The sequence below is a fragment of the Triturus cristatus genome, chromosome 1_2 (genome assembly GCF_964204655.1).
Source record: "Triturus cristatus chromosome 1_2, aTriCri1.1, whole genome shotgun sequence".
NCBI classification, from domain to species: Eukaryota; Metazoa; Chordata; class Amphibia; order Caudata; family Salamandridae; genus Triturus; species Triturus cristatus.
The window spans coordinates 558354579-558377754 of record NC_140580.1 but is presented as its reverse complement, the minus strand read 5'-3'; the positions used below and the strand labels follow the sequence as shown (position 1 = coordinate 558377754).

The 23176-nt window shown below is 46.7% G+C and overlaps 1 protein-coding gene across 2 annotated transcripts in view; it reads right to left on the bottom strand.

The window, feature by feature from the left end:
• Window positions 1–23176, bottom strand: part of LOC146867623 (zona pellucida sperm-binding protein 2-like) — a 234594-nt gene that overhangs the window by 78028 nt on the left and 133390 nt on the right. Inside the window, exons 11-14 of one of the 2 annotated variants that reach the window (XM_085615016.1) lie at window positions 21865–22040; window positions 21697–21788; window positions 21426–21556; window positions 831–1020 (exon numbers count right to left, since the gene is read on the bottom strand). In XM_085615016.1, the coding sequence (XP_085471142.1) occupies window positions 831–1020; window positions 21426–21556; window positions 21697–21788; window positions 21865–22040 (589 nt within the window). The remainder of the gene's footprint in view (window positions 1–830; window positions 1021–21425; window positions 21557–21696; window positions 21789–21864; window positions 22041–23176) is intronic. The other variant, XM_085615017.1, reaches the window with a different exon arrangement.

Genomic DNA, 23176 nt, shown 5'->3' with positions numbered 1-23176 from the left:
CCTACAGTAACTCTATGGATGGGTCAGTACCTTCTTGTTCCTCCTATGCGCATCCCATGGTCGTTGCCAGTTTTGAGAATGCAGAAGCGGGCTTTGGCGACGTTTGTTTCAAGATCAGTAGTACACAACCGACCCCAGGCAGGCAGAGTCCAATTGACCAGTCCGGGGATTCTCAGTTTCCCATAGCAACGTTAATGCCATAGGTTAGAATATTGCCAGTCCCCAAGTAAAACAGTACAGCAGCCTTGGCTCATTCTGCTTACTAGCATGATGATTATTATCCCCACCTGCATTTAACAGTTGCATCTGGAGGATGTGGCATAATGGCCAGAGCTGCAGAAGGTTCAAGTCTCAGCTTTGGCTCAATATCCTGTGATTCTGGGCAAATCACTTAATCTCCCCCGTGCCTACCAAAAATTAATGCGTCCTTGTGCAATGTAACTGGTGCTCATGTGAAGCTTATACCTTTGGGACAAGTTCGAGCTATAGAAAAACAGAAAAATAAATGTGTCCCCTCAAAAATGCACCAATTCTGGAGCCCCCATGCGTCTGCAAACTCTTAATAGGTGGATGTTGATTAGCCCTACCTGGCCTGAACAGCAGTGACTTCTGGGGAATGGAGTCCCCTCACAAATGTGGCAATTCTATTATCTGTTTTCATCTCATGGTTGAAAGATATACTGTACCACCAGCTTTACAGAAGACACTGCAGCATTTCAAGCTCAGCTTTCCTTAAAGTAAGAAATTAAGGCAGTGCAAATTGACCAGGTTTTGTGAAGGACGGCAAAAACTCTGAAGGTGTCAAGCTTCAGCAGACATTTTGTACCTACCCATCCACTACCAGATCCCAGCGAGGTATAGAAGTTGGGTCCCGTGAAAACGTCGCCCAGCAATCATTCAACTTCAACTCAATATTTGGATCATCCCGATTCAGCAGTTGTACCTCCAAGAAAATTGGCTGGCGCAGAAGTTTAACCACTGGGTACTGGCGTTCACTGTAAGCTTGTGTAAACGAGCGATCTGGAAAAAGAAGAAGCGTGTTTCTGCAAAGGGAGCATGGTCTAAACAAGACAAGCTTTATTATGGATCTCATTTAAACAGTAAGACAGATACAAATCAAGGCCAATACATTTATAGTTTTATCCTGAGACAGTCAGGCAAGTCTCTAACAAATGGGGTTAAATCATGTAAACAAACTATAGGAAACCCAGCAGGTTTCGGCTTTTGGCTGCTAAAGTGGGCCTATTGAATTTTAGATGCAGATTGCAGCAGCTGGGTCATAACAATGAGGAGAAATAGTTTGTTTTAAAAAAAAAAGAAGCTTTGGAGGTGGGGGTTATAAAATTCAGAGGCGTGGTGCAGGAGCAACATAGAAATAAGACAGGAATTAAAAGGAAGAGCAGCACAATGAAGGAGCAAACAAGACACTGGGGTGCTGAAAGTAAAAGTAAAAAAAGTTCCTTAAATACAAGTGGGGAAAGAATACAAGTCATCAAATCAAAAGGATGGCAAGGAAGCTATGCTCCTCAGGAGGGAGAAAGAAAAGGAAGGAAATCCATTGAAGTAAACACTGCTGACAAAAAAAGCCAAAAAAGGCAAAAAGCATGCTATTCTAAAGTCCACTGTTGCCACCTTACATTTTTGGAACTGTCCCCAAGATGCATTTCACCAACAGGCTACAAAGGGTTTACAGCATGGACCTAAACCGGAGGACCCATTTGATCAAATATTACCCCTCTTTCCAGCATACAGGGATTCTTTTTGTGAGATTGTGGGGTTTTCGTAATGTCCTGCTAAAACGATCCTAGATATATCTTAATTTATGCTGAAACATTTACACTGCATTACAGATTAGGAGATCAAAGCAGCTTGACATTGACAGGTGAGGATTACTGAATGCACAGAAATTGAAATGGAAGGTGTTCCTGAATCTTTCTTGCTAAATTCATTCCAAGTAAAGGCACATAAGGCAGTTCTTGATTCTAGATATGTGATCTTTGGTATCCTACAGTTTAGAAACTACCATGTCTATTACAATATAACAAAAAGAAATTGACTCCATTTTTTTAAAGGTCGAATTATGAATCATTTCTAATCCTTAAAGGAATTTTCAAGATACGGCAGCTGAATACAGTAATAAAGGCTGGTGCCTGGATTACCTTGCATTTACAGCTGTCTCGCACTGCATTGGCTTAATCCCATCTACAGCCACAGTGTTCGGGCTTGATAATGTAGATGGGGTTTTGTGGCTGTTCCTTTGCCTGGCACAAGACCCTACCTTAAAGATGGGCACTAAAACTGAAGAACCCAAAAGACTAACAATACAGTGGTACTCTGTTATACATCCTTCTTGCTCTGTCTTAATGGGGCATTTCCAAGCATCAGAGGAATTGGAAATTTCCAGCAAGACCGTTTTAGGATGGATGGCAAGAACATCTATACATTAACATAACCTGAATAGTGGAGGATTTCTTTAGCAGGGCTGTTCGGCATGGACAATCTCCACATGTGCCCAAATCTTAGTTATGTAGGGTCAGGCTAAGGTGTGCTCAATAAGGACTTACCTTTATCAGTCTAAGTTGGGTGTTAGAAGAGTTGGGGCTTGCATCATTGGACTCTGCTCACATTTCAACTTTCCTTATGCAATTTGTTGTTATTCTCGTCCCCCCCTCCAATCTGATCAATGTACTGCCTCTGGAGAATAAATATAATGATGCCAAGCCCTCTGCAAGGGTTAGACCATAGTTAATACTTTTGAATGGGTGACCAAGGCCTGCAGAATGAGGTCTAAGCACTATTTAGTTGTAGCCATTTGTCTTCGTGCACTGCTGCAGAGTACCCAGATTTGGTGATGCGCAACTACCTACTTCCTACTGGAAAGCGCTGATCAGGCCCAACCTTTTGTGAACTTCTAGAGCTATACAGTGCTTCGAAAGATCCATTTTTATGGTGACTCCAATGTAAGATGCAGTGTTTAGGACTATGTAGCATTGGAGTACGAGTCGGTATTGCCCATACCTTGCCTCCAGCCCCTAGTTTTTAGGCCCTTGGAAGATCAGAGGGATGGTAAATTTACATAGGTCTTCTAGGCTGCAGAGGTTTTCAAAGGGAAGGACACACCCAAGAAGTAGAACTAGGGCTCAGTTTGGGTCCGATTCAATGATTCTTTACACCTCTCTATCAAGGTGGTTGTTCATGGCTATAAAGGGGATTCAGTTTAGGTCACGTTTGAGTATCACTGCATACAGATTATATTGTATAGCTTTGTCCTTATGCAAAAACAACAATTGATGGACAGAATGCAGAACAAGGTCATACATTCACCCCAGTACAGAGATCTGGGCCTAAATCCATCGTTTTTTTGCTCACCATGCCATTCCAGTTTGAACCCAGCCATATGCAAATCAGTCTTGACCCTGTGCCCCATGGGAACAGTCCAGCCCGAACTGCCAAGCCAGGTCCTCCCTGGACTGGAAACAAGCATCCTAGGACCGGTTTCGGGCTTTCAGCCCTCGTCAGCCAGGATAGCCTGATTCCAGTGGCATGGAGAGCAAGGGACTCACGTCTGAGCATACCCTTCCCACTCGGGGTGACAAATGCAAAAACAACAATTGATGGACAGAATGCAGAACAATGTCATACATTCACCCCAGTACAGAGATCTGGGCCTAAATCCATCGTTTTTTGCTCACCATGCCATTCCAGTTTGAACCCAGCCATATGCAAATCAGTCTTGACCCTGTGCCCCATGGGAACAGTCCAGCCCGAACTGCCAAGCCAGGTCCTCCCTGGACTGGAAACAAGCATCCTAGGACCAGTTTCGGGCTTTTCGCCCTAAGTGGGATGGGTATTCCCAGACGTGGGACCCGTGCTCACTACGCCACTGGAGTCAAGCTATCCTGGCTGATGACGGCTGATAGCCAGAAACCGGTCCCAGGATGCTTGATTCCGGTCCAGGGAAGACATGGCTTGGCAGTTCGGGCTGGACTGTTCCCATGAGGCACAGGGTCAAGACTGATTTGCATATGGCCATGTCTAAACTGGGGTGGTGTAGTGGGCAAAAGAACGATGGATTTAACCCAGATCTCTTGACTGGGGGAGAATGTCTGCATTGTCAGCATTCCGTCCATCAATTGTTTGTTGTATAGCTTTGTCCTTAATCAGCAGATTGCTTACTCAGCATACAGATGGTGATCAGTGAATGTGGAGGAATCATGTTTCAGATTACTTGTAATAGTCACTGAAACCTAATTACAAACCGTAAACAAGTGGCACAAAATCCCTTAAAATTAATAAAATGAAGTTAAATATTGCTCGTAGAATCAGCCTTTAACCATTGCTTCCTTTTGTATCAAACCTATTGGACTCCGTAGATTGCAGTGCCAGACTCATTAATTCATAGCGTGTGTAACATTAAAATTAAAGGATTATAAATTCCTTAAAAACAATGAAGTAAAATAACTGCAATGTGAATACTACTACTTGGTCCATATTAACTCCTGCTTTCAAGTGCTGCATTACATTAGTACCAAAAAAGGTTAAAATGATTTTCAATCTATTAAGTACTATATAGAATATTTACCAAATTGCGCAAGTGCCTTTATGATACTGGTATCGAAGCAAAGTTCAATGCAGGTTCAAATTGAGGTTCGCAAAACCTTTAGCTTAAGAACAGCATGATGTTCGGACTTAAAATTTGGACACAGCAAAGTGTAAAAAGGGTTGTGTTTAGAACTGCACAATCTGCAAAGTGAGGTAGTGATTGCAAGGTTTTTCCGATTGAGTCTATTTAATAGGCTGGACCACAAATCTTGATCACAAAATGCAATTTGTTCATGACTTGCACGGCTCCTTTAAATAGTGAGCTGCAGGTCTAAGACAGGCAAGTTTGAGGTCTGGCTTATGACTCCAAGTCCACTTTGTTGTCCTGCGTACAAGGAGGAGCAGGTCCAGTCCTTTCGGGCCTCCTCTTCGGTCACAAACAGCAGGTTGAGATTTCTTTTCATCATACTCAAGTCTAGTAGTATTCTAAAGTGGGCGCCTGGAGGAGACACATTTATGCCTGGCACAAGCTAGATGGTGGGAAAGACTTCCGGCCAGGACCTAGCCAATCGAGCAAACTTTCCCAGGGCCAACCCTACCCAATTTGACAATTCAAGATGACGAAAGTCTTTGGCCACAATAACCTTAGCTTGGAGTACACTATTTTAATCCTATTGGCTTCCTACATCCAACACTAAAATCCAGTTTAGATCTGTTACAATGCCCAAAACACCCCTCAAGACAGAGCCCTGGTCGGACAAAAGCAGAGTCCTTCAGCAACAGTAGATACACAATTGGCTTGGAATCCTGCAGAATTTGACAATGTAGTGTCAAAAGGATGCCCACGCCCTCACCCTGCCTATTCAGAGAGGTCTTCTCTGCCCATTCAGGTCAGCCTACTGTATGCTCCTGAAAGGCATTTAACGTCAATTCAAGTCCAATTACTGGCTCGCGAGAAGCCAGAGAGCCAATATAAACTAGCCTCCAGGAACCTCCGGCAGAGAAAAGGAAATCTTTCTGAAAGTTACATTTCCGGATTTTAAAAAAATATAAAAATCCAACTTAGTCATTGAATAAAAAAAATTGTTAATAACCATTAACCTTGTGGGCCATTGTTGTAATCTAGGAAGTTTATAATGCCTCTACTCTCTGTTGCTGTCCTTGCCTTGCTGCTCAGTCTGTGTGATGTCATCGGAATGTTGAGTGGGTTTGAGTGGAAGCAAAGATGAGTTGGAGATGGGCTGAGCAGCAGGGAGGCTGCTCCTGGTGGGGCATCAATGGATATTAATCAAGGCCTAATCTGAGCTTGTTGTGGATCCTATCTAAAGAATAAAGCTAAGATCTTGGACCACATCTTATGGACTACCTGGCTTTCTTTAATTGCAACAGCCATCAAGCCTACATATAGGGGTGGTTTATGAATATTTAAAAAAGTAAGGTCTTGACCGGTCACAAGGTTTTTTTTGCAATGCTGTAGTCAGCTTCAAGCTTACTATTATAGCCTATATTTGCACTCACACCATAGTGGATAGCACCATAGGTGATGCAGTCCACTAGTGGCATTTACTCTACAAGCCCTGGGTACAATTTGTGCTATATACTAGGAACTTCCAGGCAAGTTAAATATACAAATGAGTATATCATTTAACCATGTTAAAATGAGGAACACAGGCGCTAAGGACTAGCAGAGTTAAAGTGCAATAACTTCTAAAGTCAGGAAAAATCTAGCGTCCTGCAAAAGGCAAAAGATATGGGATGACTAGGCAGAAATGGCAGATTTCTTCCAGTCACTTTAAAATATGTTAATTCTGTGTAAGATGCGACTTTAAAGATTAACCCGCTACATCCTTTTTAAACTCTAGACCTTTGTTTGCAGTTCTTAAGTATTGCACCCACGGGTTATGGGGTTTGAAGAGCTCTTAGAAAACCATCTTAAAAGTCAGAGTTGGCATGCATTACTAGATATTTAATAAAAGCAGATTTACACTCCAAGTCTGGTCTAAGCAGTCCAAATTTCATAAAAATCACAAGACAAGTGTACTAAGGTAGCTGGAGTATCAGTCTGTATAACATACATTGCAATTTATCTAAAACTGACGTAAATTTGGATAGATCGGATTGGTGCTATAAGAGATAGTTTTAGGCCACTTTGGTTTCATAACTCTTACAATGGCTTCTGCCTACGGACTATAAAGTGGTGTATCTAGTCTATACTGTGTGGACGTTAATTTGCTGGCTTCTTTCTTGATCTGAGTTAGGGGAGAATTTCATTTGCCCGCGTCCAACAGCCAAACCACCAAGTAATTAAATATTGCAGTATAAGCCATCTTAACCACACCAATATTCTATAATTATTTGGACTAGTTATTGTATTTTCTTAAGACAGTCATCTCAGTTTTGTTGATATTTACAAACATTGTATTGCCCAAGTTCCATTTGATTCATCCAGCACCCATTACAAGCAAATTGTTGAGGTGCAATACGTCATATAGGACAATGCTACTCTTAACAATGATCTCATCAAAAAACAACAGGGGTATACCCAAATCACCCTATGATACCTGGGTATAGGGACAATATATTTATATATCTAAGGACAGATATTGGATGGAGGAGTCACCAGAGCTTGAGTGATCTACAGACTGTGGCAGGGACATTTGTAAAACCTTGCGCCATTGTTGCCCCCCCTTGCTTATGGTTTTTACCCTCCTTGGTTGACTACCTCCCAGTGGTCCTCCCGCTAGTCAGAAGGGGACACTGTTGGGAATAACGTATATTTGGGTTGATTGTTGTGTAGTAGATGTTGTGTGCTATGTATATAATTTATGTTGTATGATATATGTTCTTGTGTCTTTCTTTGAATAAGCGCCTGTGTTTGTGATATTTTGAAAATAAGGTCAGATATACTCTAAATGAATATTTGATACTCTTGAAGGGGTAATTAAATGTGCTCGCTTCATGAATGATTTATGTATTATTTCCTTGACACCTTCTTTCCTTAGATATATAAATATACTCTTAACAATGATATCACCTCCGTTTTAAACCAGTCTGACAGAAGGGAATTATCTTTAACCTATTCCTCTAGCTCGTCTAATAAAAACCATACCACCAGTTTTAATAAAATTCAAGAATATACTTTTGTTTCCATTTCTAGTAAAGCTATCTGTCGGTAGTTTGCTGGATCCCTATTACTGCCCTTCTTATAGAATTGTGGAACTTGTTCATTCAGAAGTGAGGCTTGATATGAACTTAACCAATTAGCCCAAAACTCATTTATGGCTTTAAAGTGAAAGACTGCTAAACTGTCTTTGTGCAGTGTATCCTCGTAAGGACTTTGCTTCTCTTGACAATGGGCTAAGTAATCAGGCCCTCAATGTCAACTTTTATTATCAGACCAATTATTTAAACCAGATGTTTCTTGTAAAGTTGTTTTTGATGATGTATAAAGCACACATATATACACACACACACACACACACACACACACACACACACATATATACATACACATACATACACACACATATACATACATATATATACACACTACCATTTAAATAAGGAACACCATTACATGCCCTGCATTGAGACTTTACTTACTGCAGAATTTAGCTTCGTACCTCCCAAAAGTATATGGGCCAACTTCGATTAAGCTTCACAATATTTAGTCTTATTCGCTAATAAAGTTGTTTGATAGACCTTTCTTACACTTTGTGAAAGGGGCTCTGCAGCCAGGCTACAAATGTGGTGGCATTTTTATTTTGATCCTCGGGATTCCGTGCAGGGCTCCAAAAAAAGTGGACTTTTGGGCGTTCGTCTTTTACAAATGCAACTATTACCAGCGTCCCCCCGCGGTCTCCATGAGGCGTCTTCACTAATAGTTATCAATCATTTCCCTTTCACAGAAGGCTGAAAGGGCATCACATTTTTTTCCTCTCACAGAAGGCTGAGAGGTCACCATACTGTGAGTATGCGGCATGCTTCACAGTTGACTCCGGGACGTGGTGCACCTTAGCGTGTGCATACGGCCCGGACCATCTTTCCTGGTCCTGAAGAAAACCTAGTATTAACACTTACAGGTTGAAACATGTAGACCTCCACGAGCACTTTTGTACAGATGCCACGGGTCATTGTAGCTTCTTCTAGGTATCGCACATTGTTTTTAAACGCGTCTTTTTGCACTACATTAAATATTAGGGAGTGCAATAAAAAAATTAAACTCACTTCACACTCAATTGAACTTTCATTGTGAACAACCAGCTCCACTGTAATCAGGTGTTGAGGCACACCTGGGTAACATTTGGTTACTCGGGTGGGACCCCTATGATGAAGCACGTCACCAACCAGGTTGGTGAGTGAGGGGTCTTTTATTAAAAAAAGGACGATTTTTTTCCTTTGACTGGTCTGTCATATCTCGCGGATTTCCTCGGGGCGATGCTCCTCTGTGTTTTTGCAATCTTTAAGGGGAATGGGAGTATCCCTTGGTGAAAACCCTTTCTCTCCTTGTTGGTTACAGCATTTTTATTTCACCAAGATAAATCGCTGGGCCCACATTACACTACATAGTTCTCTTTAATCACTGATCAGGTACTCAGCATGAATACAGTGAAGTGCTCAAAGAAGGAAAACATGAAGCATCAACTGGAGGTAGAGTCAGACTAGTATTATTCCTTGCTAGAAAAACTATCGTGAGGTTATCTCCAGAAACAACTGTCGCAGATACAATTGTAGTATTTAAAGATTTGACTTAGCCTGGTTATTAGAGGACCAATTGCTCTGCCAAGGGGGGAAAATGCACACAATGGTTCAAAAGGTAGTTGAAGGTGTCTCTGTGGAAAACAAAGAAGCAGGCAGATATCTAGGTGTAAACATAGGATTCAGAATAAAAAAAGAACTAAATAATTAAACTGCTAAGAAAAGGTGAAGGCACAAATGAAAAATGAGCTAAGGATGCCATCTATTAGAACCTTCTAGCCCGCCGTAATGGGCTATACCAGCCACTAAAGGCCTGCTCCTGCTTTAAAGGCCCGAGCTGAAGGGCCTTTAACAAGGGAGCGTGACTAACACCAGTATAACACAGCTACAAAGGGCTATTATAACATGTCACCACTAGAGGGCAGAATGTTCAAACAAATAAAACATACCTCATGGATTCCAAAGGGATTGAAATCCCCTCAGGCTCCATGAGACCTTTGTTCACAGCAACAGCTGTGTACCGTACACTGGAATGTTGGAGATCCAGGCATCTACTGGCCATTAGAAGCCCGGAACACTCCATTGTTTTCAATGGAGCTCCAAACATTCCAATGTCCGAATAACATGTACAAGGAAAGTTGTTCAGGCAGGTTGCGGAACCATCATAATGCACATGAACATTGACTTAAATATGGGACGCAACTGTTCTTTGGAAATGCAGCTTTAGTCTGTCCCTTGCCATCATTCTAATGCATGGGTACTCACAAACTTTCTCTTGGGGGCCATATTTACAGTGTGGTTTGTGGCTGAGGGCCGCACCTGTGGGGGCGGGGGCAGTGGGGGAAGAGGGCAGGGCTAGAGCAAAAAAAAAAAAAACTATGACCATGAGGTTGAACACAGGCCCCTGCAGCGGACGCCTTCGTCCAATGAGCCACCAGACCCAGCATTCACACCTCTATCTCTTGCCCTCTGTCTCTCTCCCTCCCTCTGTCCGTGTCTCCCTCCCTCCCTCCCTCCCTCTCCCTCTTCCTCCCTGTGTCTCCCTCCCTCCCTCTCCCTCTCCCTCTCCCTCCCTCTGTGTCTCCCTCCCTCTGTGTCTCCCTCCCTCTGCGTCTCCCCCTGTCCCCCTCCCCCCGTCTCCCCCCGTGTCCCCCTCCCCCGTGTCCCCCTCCCCCCGTCTCCCTCCCCCTGTCTGTCTTCCTCCCTCCCCCTGTCTGTCTTCCTCTCTCCCTCCCAACGTCCCCCTCCCCCTCTGTCTCTCCCCCCCTCCCTCCCCCCTACCCCCATCTCCCTCCCCCCATCTCCCTCCCCCCATCTCCCTCCCCCCATCTCCCTCCCCCCATCTCCCTCCCCCCATCTCCCTCCCCCCATCTCCCTCCCCCCGTCTCCCTCCCCCCGTCTCCGTGTCTCCCTCCCCCCGTCTCCGTGTCTCCCTCCCCCCGTCTCCGTGTCTCCCTCCCCCCCGTCTCCGTGTCTCCCTCCCCCCGTCTCCGTGTCTCCCTCCCCCCGTCTCTGTGTCTCCCTCCCCCCGTCTCCGTGTCTCCCTCCCCCCGTCTCCGTGTCTCCCTCCCACCGTCTCCGTGTCTCCCTCCCCCCGTCTCCGTGTCTCCCTCCCCCCGTCTCCGTGTCCCCCCAGTTCTCCGTGTCTCCCTCCCCCTGTCTGTCTCCCTCCATCTGTCTCCCCCCTACCCCAGTCACACTCCAGTCTCCCTCCCCCTCCCTCACCGTCTCCCTCCCCCCTCCCTCACCCTCCCTCTCCGTCTCCCTCCCCCCTCCCTCACCCTCCCTCTCCGTCTCCCTCCCCCCTCCCTCACCCTCCCCATCCGTCTCCGTCTCCCTCCCCCCTCCCTCACCCTCCCCCCCCCTCCATCTCCCTCCCCCCTCCCTCACCCTCCCCCTCCGTCTCCCTCCGTCTCCCTCTCCCTCCCCCTCCGTCTCCCGTCTCCCTCCCCCTCCATCTCCCTCCCCCTCCATCTCCCTCCCCCTCCATCTCCCTCCCCCTCCGTCTCCCTCCCCCTCCGTCTCCCTCCCCCTCCGTCTCCCTCCCCCTCCGTCTCCCTCCCCCTCTGTCTCCCTCCCCCTCCCTCCCCCTCCGTCTCCCCCTCCCTCCCCCTCCGTCTCCGTCTCCCTCCCCCTCCGTCTCCCTCTCCCTCTCCCTCCCCCTCCCTCCCCCTCCCGTCTCCCTCCCCCTCCGTCTCCCTCCCCCTCCGTCTCCCTCCCCCTCCGTCTCCCTCCCCCTCCGTCTCCCTCCCCCTCCGTCTCCCTCCCCCTCCGTCTCCCTCCCCCTCCGTCTCCCTCCCCCTCCGTCTCCCTCCCCTCGTCTCCCTCCCCGTCTCCCTCCCCTCCGTCTCCCTCCCCCTCCCGTCTCCCTCTCCCTCCGTCTCCCTCTCCCTCCGTCTCCCTCTCCCTCCGTCTCCCTCTCCTCCGTCTCCCTCTCCTCCGTCTCCCCCTCCCTCCCTCCCTCCCCTCCCCCTCCCCCTCCGTCTCCCTCTCCCTCCATCTCCCTCCGTCTCCCTCTCCCTCCATCTCCCTCCCCTCCCCCTCCCCTCCCCCTCCTCCCTCGTCTCCCTCCCCTCCCCTCCCCATCCGTCCTCCTCCCCTCCCTCCCCCATCCGTCCCCCTCCCCATCCGTCCCCCTCCCCATCCGTCCCCCTCCCTCGTCCCCTCCCCATCCGTCTCCCTCCCTCCGTCCCCCTCCCCATCCGTCTCCCTCCCTCCGTCCCCTCCCTCCGTCCCCCTCCCTCCGTCCCCCTCCCCATCCGTCTCCATCTCCCTCCGTCCGCCTCCCTCCGTCCGCCTCCCTCCGTCCGCCTCCCTCCGTCCGCCTCCCTCCCTCCCTCCCTCCCTCCCTCCGTCCGCCTCCCTCCCTCCCTCTGTCTCCCTCCCTCCCTCCGTCCGCCTCCCTCCCTCCCTCCGTCCGCCTCCCTCCCTCCCTCCGTCCGCCTCCCTCCCTCCCCCCCCTCCCTCCCCCCCCTCCCCATCCGTCTCCCTCCCTCCGTCCCCCTCCCCATCCATCTCCCTCCGTCCGTCTCCCTCCGTCCGTCTCCCTCCGTCCGCCTCCCTCCGTCCGCCTCCCTCCGTCCGCCTCCCTCCCTCCCTTCCCCTCCCCTCCCCCGTCCGCCTCCCCCCCTCCCCCCCCTTCCCCCCCCACCCTCCCTCCCCGTCCCCATCCGTCTCCCTCAGTCCCCCTCCCTCCGTCCGTCTCCCTCAGTCCCCCTCCCTCCGTCCCCCTCCCTCCGTCCCCCTCCCCATCCGTCTCCCTCCCCATCCATCTCCCTCCGTCCGTCCCCCTCCGCCTCCCTCCGTCTGTCTCCCTCCGTCCGCCTCCCTCCCTCCCTCCCCCTCCCCTCCTCCTCCTCCCTCCCCCTCCCCCCTCCCCCTCCCCTCCCCCACCTCCCTCTCCTCCCCTCCCCCCCCTCTCCCTCCCCCTCCGTCCCCCCCTCCCACCCCCTCTCCCTCCCCCTCCGTCCCCCCTCCATCTCCCTCCCCCTCCCTCTCCGTCCCCCCTCTGTCTCCCTCCCCCTCCCCCCCCCGTCTCCCTCCCCCATCTCCCTTCGCCCTCCCTCCCGTCGTCTCCCTCCCCCCTCCCTCCGTCAGTCTCCCTCCCCCTCCCTCTGTCTCCCTCCCTCCCCCTCCCTCCCTCCGTCTGTCTGTCTGTCTCCCTCCCCCTCCCTCCCCCTCCCCCCCTCCCCCTCCTCCGTGTCTGTGTCCGTCTCCGTCCGTCTCCCTCCCTCCCCCTCCCTCCCCCCCTCCGTGTCCGTCCGTCTCCCTCCCTCCGTGTCCATGTCCGTGTCCGTGTCCGTGTCCCCTCTCTCCCTCCCTCTGTCTTCCGCCCACTGTCACCTCACCCGCTGCTCTCACTCCCTGCTGCCCTCCATCACCTCACCCTGCTGTCCTTGTCACCCTCTGTCACCTCACGCTGACAGCTTCCCGGGAACACACACAGCCGCCGCACCCAAGTACTTCACAAGTCTTTAAAAGACCATTCACTTGTTAGAGGCTTTGTTGTATTTCACCTCTTCTTAGCGCCCCTACATCTCCGCTCAATCAGAGTGGAGATGCAGGGGCGCTAAGAAGGTGAAATACAACAAATCCTCATTAACAAGTGAATGGTCATTAAAAGAATCGCCCGGCCCCCATAGCTCCGCGCTGCTGCAGCCGGCGATATAAAAAACACAGGTATGATGTCTGCAAGGTCCGCGGGCCGCCAAGGAAGGCCATACTATGAGTACCTGTGTTCTAATGCAAGGGAGAATCAATATTAATAATTTGAAAGCCAGTGGAGCAGAAGGCATTTTACCTTTACCACAACAATTTTACATCAGGAGTCATTACATCACAGGCAAATTTGTTATCAATTGTTTAAAAGGACTACAAACACATACAAAACACACATGTATATACAAATACACACACACACTAATATGCAGATATTTGTAAGCATGTCACTTAAATCTAGTAATTTAAATAAATCTAAGTAATTAGGTTTAAAGTAATAAATAGAAATTTATAAATATTTATAGGCACCAATTAATTTTGATATAAAAATATAATAAGGGATATGTTTAAGTTTTACAGAAGGGTAGTAATGCGTTTCTCAACTTGGGGATAGTAGTGTACAGGAGTAACCAGGAGTTTTTAGGGCTCAGAGATGGGTAATACTTCGGTTAGTCATGGGTTTCTAGTGTTCAGGGACAGGAAGTTTAACATTAAGTTAATTGTAATTAAAGTAAATTTAATAAACCATTTCATTAATTTGAAAATTAAATGTATATTTGTATATACCTATAGAGCTATGTGTATAGGTACACAATACATTCTACCTTACCTGTGAAGTACAAGAACTACCTATTTAATGGCCAGTGTTGTAAAGGTACTCCAATGTACTTAGCATGATGTAATGACTCCAGATGTAAAAACCTACAAAATAACAGATATTCAGACCAGCTGCGTGGTAGTCATCTGATGAAGGTGCAGGGAAACTGGCAGATGCAGGAGACCTACACTGTGCTCTTAGGAGGTCAGCAAGGTACTAGCAATTGGGAAAGGCACAATCTTAGTACCTATGCATAAGACAGTGAATTTACCTTCTAGTTATGGAGTGTTGACAATGTATTGGCCAGTACCCAATTGTTTACTGAAGTTCTTTGGCGCCATCTGGAGTGGGTGATTGCCTAAAACTGGCACCATGGCTTAGGCTGGATTTTATGCAGGAATATTTATTGGGCACAAAGGGTCAGCCTTAGCTTTGTTAGAAGTTCAGCCAGGATGGGGGCGTATTGTGCATATGTGGTTCTCCCCATGGTCTACAAAACAGTAGCGGGCTTTGTCCACTCAAGAATGGTAAGACATACTATTTGTTGCATTTGCCACCATGCTCAGACACTCACAAAGTTCATATGGAGATTGCAGTCAGCTTTCTGCATATGTAGAATGGCAGTGGGCTATACAAAATATTGCATTAACAAATGCCAATGCTGGGGAGCTCACTGGTACCGGACGATCTAATCAACCAGTCAAAAAATGAATAGTTCATGCAATGTATATGGTCCAAGATTTATTTCCAAAATGAAAGCATATGCCTCAAAGCCTGCATCAATTATTATTTTTTTTTTTTACAAAAGAGGATAGAAGTAAAAACCAACTCCATGAAGGTGCGAAGTCTGAGATGCTATTCCTCTACCAGGGACAGATCCAAGATAGACTCTGGTTCCAGACTTTTTATACCTACCAGTTCGGGGAGGTGGGTTTTTTGGACTGATTGGATTTACCTAGGACCTTATGTGGGTAAAGCTAGATCAACAAATGGTAATGTAAAAGTTGAACGAGGCTTAACATAATTGTAGTTTACCAACTATGCTTGAATAGCTAACTTTCTACATTGTGATATTTCGTAGTCGATACACAACCAAAAGAAACATTGCAACAAAAAAAGGCCCAATTACATAGCATAGCCTTCTCCAGTTTTGCCAACATCAAATAGCAAATCAACTCTCTGGGGAGATGCATCGCCGGCAGTGGGGGCCAGAGCACAACGACGCCAGGCAAACTACCTGACCCAGGAGCCAGCGGGTTGCGCCGGTAGCAGAAGCCCCGCCCCCTGACACCGGGGCTTGCATTTAAACCTCTCGCGCCTCCCGCTACGCGGGACACGCGTGGGTGTGCGCCAGGCTAAGCCCGGGCAATGGGCGGGCCGTTTGTGGCCGTAAGAGGCCGGGCAGGGCTACCCCCCTGAAGTTCAGCCCCTGGAACGCTTGCCGCCATTGAACGCTGTAAAGGTACTGTGATCTGTATTATTCCTCCTAGGGCTCCCGGGACCGGTATTTAGTGACTTATCTTTTGCTTTGCTTCTGCCTGGACTATCCTACGCATCGATATTTTCTGTTTCATCTGTGTTGTTAGTGGTGGCCATCAGCATGGGCAAGAGAAAATCCACAGAGGGGGGTCTGGTGATTAGCAGTAAAAAAGGGAAAAAACCTAAGAACGCAACACATGCTGCAATGAATTGTGTCCTGTCCCGAATTGAGGATATTGTTATTGAATGCGAGGAGTCTTTGACCACTGGGGCTGCTGAAGTTACGACTCAAGGGGGGTGTAAAGTGGTGAAGCCTGATCCTAAAAAAGGCAATAAAAGGATCCCTGCGATGTTTTTTAACCAACATCAAAGCAGTAATTTGCCAGGTACAGCTGCTACTCCATCGAAGGACGTTGTTGACGCCTCAATTATTGAAGCCCAGGTTATTGCACCAACCGCACCAGTTTTACATAACTATGAGCTTCCTCCCAATCCCGTTTTATGTTCTAACAGGTTCTCCTTATTAGATCCTAACCCCGATATTTGTATTTTTCCTTCCGATAGGGCGCTTGTAACTTCTGCTAGCCCCGTCAGGTCTCCATCTCCATCTGGCTCTCTAGAAGACCTACTGGATAGGATCAAAAGGTTGGAAGAGCGGGTTACATTACTGAATACCAGGGTGGAGATTTTGGGTTTAAATCAAGGTATGCCCCAGGTAATTTTTGCTCCAGCACCATCTTCGGGATTCATACCCATTCAGAAGCCGATTGACCCGGCCCCTCTCATTTGCCCCCTGCCAAAAGATTCCTTAGCTAAGGCCCAAGGCAGGGTGCTAGGAGAGGCTAAAAACAATTCAGTGCCCATCTCCAGGTCCTCCGCCAATGACACACGGATTTTGGCCCCCAATAGGCTACCAAACATTTTCCAACTAGGGCTAATATTTACGCTACCCTTCCCCCTAGTAGGGGACAACTTGGCCCCCCTCCTTGCCCAGTGGTTGGTGGTTCCACGTCATGTTTTCCTCTGCAAAAGCCCTCTGTTTTCATGACTGGTGTCCCGAAACTGATTAACCAGTGGGGGTATGAAAGTAGTGATTCACTGCACAATAAAGCCATCCATTGGTTGAGGCACACTAGAGGATGTAGATCAATTATCAGAGATGACATATTGAAAGTGCGACGACTGTCTAGAGAGGATTCGCTACTGGACTGTGTGGAGGTTGAGCTCCGAGATCTAGCATTAGCGGAAAATCTAATATCACTAGAATATAGGACATCACCTCCTGCACACTTGAGCATTCAAATCCGCAGCTCCCCGGTTTGGTCTCATCATAGTGAGCAGGGGGACTCTGGGCTCAGACAGGTGGACTGACTAATTAATCCTTATGTAAACACCGTTTCACCAACTCTTGAGTGTCCCTGTCCAGAGGGATTGGGCCACAATCCTGGTCCCTTTCTAGACCCTGTAGGGGCTGGACCTGTTTTGCCAGTGATATCTGGCGCAGCTCCTGGGAGGGGTCTAGATGGGAGGGGCCCAGAGACCAGGGAATTAGTTATAGCTTCCCCCTCTACTATAAACCCCCCAATAGCTATTCAGCTCATCTCATGGAACATCGCTGGATTAAAAAGGAACCTTGTTGATCCGGTTTGGAATGACTATCGATAAATTTGATATCGTTCTCCTTCAGGAAACCTGGAGCCTGGTTCCTTTCCATAGACCCGGGTTTTCAACCTTTTTTGTTCCGGCGATTAGTTCCTCTAGAGTACGTCCATCGGGGGGCCTTCTAATCTGGAAAAAACATTGATTTGAATTGGACAGTTAAGCACAATCTATGTGCATCCCATGATATTCTCCACTTATCCATCGGTGGGTCAGAACGTCATCACTCCTTAGAAATTATTAACATTTACGCTAGAGGGTCGTCTGCTGCACAACCAAGTCCTACGTTAACAACTCTCGAGACCGAACTTTCAGCCATCCCCGTCGCGTCGGGTGTCATTGTCGCCGGTGATTTTAACTGCACCTTTGAGCCCCTTCGCGACGATGACATCTTGGGCACGGACGAGGCAGACTCCAAGCGAGGCATTCCTTCCCTTAGCCTCTTACCAGTAAAAAAGTGGACAAAAAGGGCTGTACAAATTAACGCCCTGACCCTAGAGTTCAATGTAAGGGCAACAAATGGCAGAACCCGCTCAGATACTAAGGGAGCACCTACATTCACTAGAACTAGGGCCCCTTCGCGCATAGATTACATCCTGCTGGATGTCAAACTGTGGCCGGATCTCATTGATATGGAAATTATTTCCAGGCATGAGAGCGACTACGACCCGCTTACTATGCAACTTAAGCGCGAGCTGTCCACTACATCCATTGAGCCTGATAGTGCCCAGACATTATGTTCTAGAGAGGTCGTTCCATCTAATTGTAATAGACGGCTCAAATGGTCTAGAGTGGCCAAGCGAGAGTTGTACTTGGGCAGGATCAAAAATATTGTGGAAGATCGCATAAGTTCAATGAACGCTGCTCCTGCTAGTTCTTCCAATATCTTGCTTGCTAAGGGTTTCAACCAGATTTATTTGGAGACAGTGGTAAAGGTGGGGAAGTTTTTTGAATCAAGTGTCAAAGGGGATCGCAAGCCACCCAGACCGAAAACGGTAAACCTGTGGTTTTCAAGTGATTGCAGGGAAAGGAGACAGGTACTTGCTAGGGTCTTAAAAGCAAAGGATCAGCCCTCCATTATTCATGCCCGGAAATTCTATTATAGCACCATAAAAAAAGCAAAGCGCCAATGGGAGGAAGATCACTGGCAGGACCTGAAGCGCGCGGCACGTTTGAAAGATTCAACCCCGTTTTGGGATCTTATTAACATCAGCGCAAGGGGTGGGGCAGATCCAATCCCAAATCATATAACGGGGTGCCAGTGGTTTGATCACTTCTGTGGTCTTTACTCTCCCGGTGATGAATCATCTCCGGAGGAGCTGGGTCCAGTTTGAGCCCTTAGCTCCTCGGGGGGGTGGAGGGCCAGTTTGGTCTGACTGAGATCCAATTAGCAATTAACACAATAGCATCGGGCAAGGCAGCGGGACCCGATTGTCTCCCTGGAGACCTTCTTCATGACAGGGAACTCTGGGCCGAGTTTATTTTACTAACACTGAATAATATAGCGTCAGGGTCCCCGGTACCAGATTACCGGAAGGGGGCAGAGGTGGTGCCCATCTTTAAAAAAGGTGATTGAGAGGACCCTGCCAACTACAGACCAATTAGTCTAATTGATGTGATTCAAAAAGTGGTGGGCAGGGTCCTCCTGACCAGGATTAAGGCCTGATTGATGAGGATGGTATTCTCTCACATTTCCAGGCCAGATTCAGGCAAGGGGTCGGAACAATCGACCAGGTTTTCAGATTTTGCACCATTTACTGGAAATCTGTTACCATTGAAAAGGGCAGCTTATACCTGGCTTTTATCGACCTCAAAACAGCTTTTGACCTGGTACCTCGGCCAAAGTTGTGGCAAGTCCTGGCAGATTTGGGCATTCCCCCCTTAATTTTGGACCTTCTTAAAAGGCTCCACGAAGGTAACTTCGCGAGAGTAAGATGGGGGCACCAGGGTCAGTTGACTGAGAATAGCAGTGATGCGAGGGGTCCGCCAGGGCTGTGTTTTGGCGCCGACCCCATTCTCTCTTTATAAACGGGGTGGCAGACTAGCCGAGAGAGGATGGGGTCGACGCCCCAGTCTTGAGCGGTGAAAAATCTCCCTCTTTTTTTTGCTGACGACACTGCTGATCTCAAAGAGCCCCATGGGTCTTCAAAAATTGCTGTACCGCTTTACCGAGTTTTGTAACATCAGGGGCTTGAAGATCAATACATCAAAGACCAAGCTAATGGCCATGTCCCCTTCTAAAAGATTTAAAAATATCAAGGTCGACAATTGTAATCTGGAGCTTGTGTCAGCCTTTGATTATCTTGGGGTGAGGATTAATAATAATTTGAAATGGGCACCTCACATATCCAAAATGCTCCTAAACCACAAGCGAGCCGCAGGAGCCATTGCTAGACACCAGAGGCTGTCATATAGTCGGCCTATAGCTGCAGCAATCAAGGTATACCAGGGGAAGGTGCCATCTGCATCTCTACGGGGTGGAGCTTTGGGGATTTGAAAATCTAGCAGAGATGACCAAATCCGAAAATACGTTTTTTTAGAGACAGTCTCGCTCCCTCTGTCTACCCCACTTGTCCCTCTCCGTAGCGATCTTGGCAGACATCCCATAGATGATGTGGCTAGGCTGCGCCCCCTATTGTACTGGGTGAGGCTCAGGAGGTCCCCGTACCTATGCCGATATGCCGCTGCTCTGGACGATATATTACATCTTGGAGCCTGTCATAAGATCCTGTGGGTATCCAATTTCCAAAAACTGGTGCTGGAGCTGGGCTTGGGCGGCTCCTGGGAGAATCAGCAACCACCTTCCAAGCCCATTGTTAAAAAATTTTATTGGGATTGGGTCACCGCTATTTTCTCTGCGGTCCCAGAGAGGCATCCTTACTGAAAGATTTCTGGATGCCAAACCTGCCCCCAGATTAGAGGCTTTTTTAGACATCATTGAATCGCCTAGCGACAGGTCACTCTACCTTAAATTAAGATATGGCACATTACCACTTCATGATTTTCAAACAGGGTGGAAAGGTGGGAAGGGGGGTGATATAGGTTGTCCAGGTTGTGCCTCCCCCTCGGAATCCATCGGCCACTTCTTGTTTGCATGCCAGGCATACAAACAACCCAGATCTAGATGGTTGAAACCCGTATGTGCTAATCTGGGCTGTAGGTCACATAGGGTGGCCTTGCGCATTCTAACTTACGAGACGACAGTCCCTAGCGTCATAATCGGGACAGCAAAGTTTCTGGGGGGAGCCTGGAGGATAAGGCAGAGACTTCTCAAGAAGCATTAAATAATTCTGAGAATAATTTTTATCCCTTTAGCCTATCTCCTAGCTTTTAGCTTGTAAAGTAACACCATCTACAGCCCTAATTCCCCCCCTCTTCATGATACTTTTATCTTTTGTACCCTGTCCCTCGATGTCAATGCACTATGCTGTATTAGATAGTTAAAATTTTATGCTGTATACATGGGGAACCCAATGTTTTAGTGGGTTCTTGTTCTTTTTTTATTCACTTTCTTTTTAAAAATTGTTTTTAGAATAGTTCTACTTTTATGATTTTTTTATATCGAATAAAGTTACTACAACAAAATCAACTCTCAACCTGTACATTTATGGCTAAAAAAATCCTTTTACACAAGACCGGAATTGAGAAATTGATTCCAGGCAGGTGCTTATGGATTACAGTTGCAGATTTCTCCACCACGAGTGCAAAGAGCTGCAGGGGTAAACACCCATGCAAGGGCTGTTAAGTGGGCATAATAAGGCTCTAGAAGTTTGTGAACACCCACAAACGTACGATATGAACATTCAAACTTAAATTCAGTTTGTCACAGAGGAAATTTGAGATTTAAACCAGCTAAAGGCTGAAATAACTTGTCCCAAGAAGGAAAGGGTAACTGGTTCACCCCAAGTTTTGGTGGGGGGAGGAGGCGGAAGAATTCTCACCCGGAACAAAAATGTTCCCGCAGAATAAAAATAAAAATGTGCATTTAAACATCAGACTCCATTCGCACCCGGAAACCCCCACCTGTTACTGCTTTCCAAGTGTGCTACTGAGAACCCATCCAAATGAAGTAGTAGCGATCCAAATCTCACTTCTACTAAGGCAGTTTGTTTATTTTCCAGACATTCTTTTGGTATGGCAGGGTTTCAGGCCATTTAAAATAAAAAAATCAGTTTGTTAGCAACAATCCAACATCTGGGAAGGGAGAAACAACCAATATAAGACGTCTTACCTTGGAAAAGATTCAAGATCAAAGAGATCGGCCCATCGCTTCTAGCAAGAGTTACTGGAGGCGCCTGGGTCAAGACAGCTGCTTTCACCACAACTTCAGCATTTCCTTTATAAAGGCACCTTACAGTCATCCTGCATAGAGTAAGCATACTTAAATATTTGAGAAATGGATCCACTTGACACAAATGCAAATGACTTTCAGACTTTGAAAATTTGGAACCGAATTTGCAGTTCAAGAATAAATTAATAGGCATACAGACAAAAGTGCTCACCTAAACTCACTTTCTCTTGCTATTATAATTTTTGGGAGATCTACCCGGAGTGCACGTACTTCATTTTCATAAACCAGATTGTTCCCATCATACTGCAAGACAACAAATACAAACTCAGTCATTATAAGACTTAAAAGCACAAGACATATGCCACAAATTACCACTTACCCTTATTGTGGTGCCACAGCCATCTAAAGGGATGTGAAAGGTGACTTTGCCACTGGATTTATTGTACGGAAGACAAGTAGCATCTCGGACTCTAACAGTACTTAGATTCACTTTCGGAACGGTCCTGGTCGCTAGAACTTCGACATCCATGAATCCATCTGCATTACAGACTGCAACTGAAAGAGTAATTTCAAAATGAAATGCATCTTTTCCTGTTAGTGAAGGAACGTTTAGATTTTATTAAAGACATAATGCTTTCTTTTCTTCTATGGCAGCCAAAATACATTTATATTACACTTCGTATGATGCTTGTCTAAAGAAACCAATGGGAAACAAGTTGCAGTAGACCAACAAACACAGTAAACATTTCCTGACTGAGTAGTCAGTCCATTCTTCTTGCTTGAGAGGTCAGTCAAACTGTATTAACCAGTAGTATTAAGTACAGAAACGGCAAATAGGCTAACCATCCTGAAACTTTTTTTTTTTTTTAAATGCCTAAAACGAAATACGGTGTCCTCAGGTTTCTTCAATATGGAGAAAGTAGAGAAGATTGAAGATGAAGCCATAGATGATTGACATGCAATTTATCTTGGAGCAGGTAAAACAAAAATTTGTATACCTCCTAATTTGCATGAAATTAATTATGTAATCATACTGAAATTAATTTACATAACTTGAATGAAGTGGAAGTAATACTAATTAACATTTGCACCTTGATAAACGCAAATATACATGGGACTAAAATGCAAATTGCATGGCCAAATTAAGGTTCGCAGACTAACCTTAGATTGTGGTGAAATAGTTACATTGCATTATTTATGTTGCTTTGTGATCGTTTTGCGCTTTAAACGTAATCAAGTGGTAAGTATTATTGCTTTAAATGTTGCTACAGCTAGGAAAATACTGATATATATTGTGATTAGTATGGGTTTGAACATCAGAACTCTCATTTCTATGTTTTAATTGCGGTTATGTCTATTTCTGCTTAAGTTGACATTCGGGCCTATTAAGCAGCAGTACCGAAGATGGCGTTCTCTGAAGCAGATGCTACCATGTGCGCGCAATGACTTCTGCGCATACCCAGATGGCTCTTGAAATCATGAGGTAGCTTGAACTCCTGACATCGTGTTCTTTGCCAAGGACAGAGAGTAGGGAACTTGACCGCAAGCCAGAAGATGGCAAAATGAGAGTCAAGGAAGAGACAAAGAGAACCTGTCAGTAGGACCCTTTTTACCTTGAAAAAGATAAAACTACTGTTTCCCCGCCTGGGAACTTAAAGGACAGGGACCATTTGAGAACTTTGTGAAAAGTC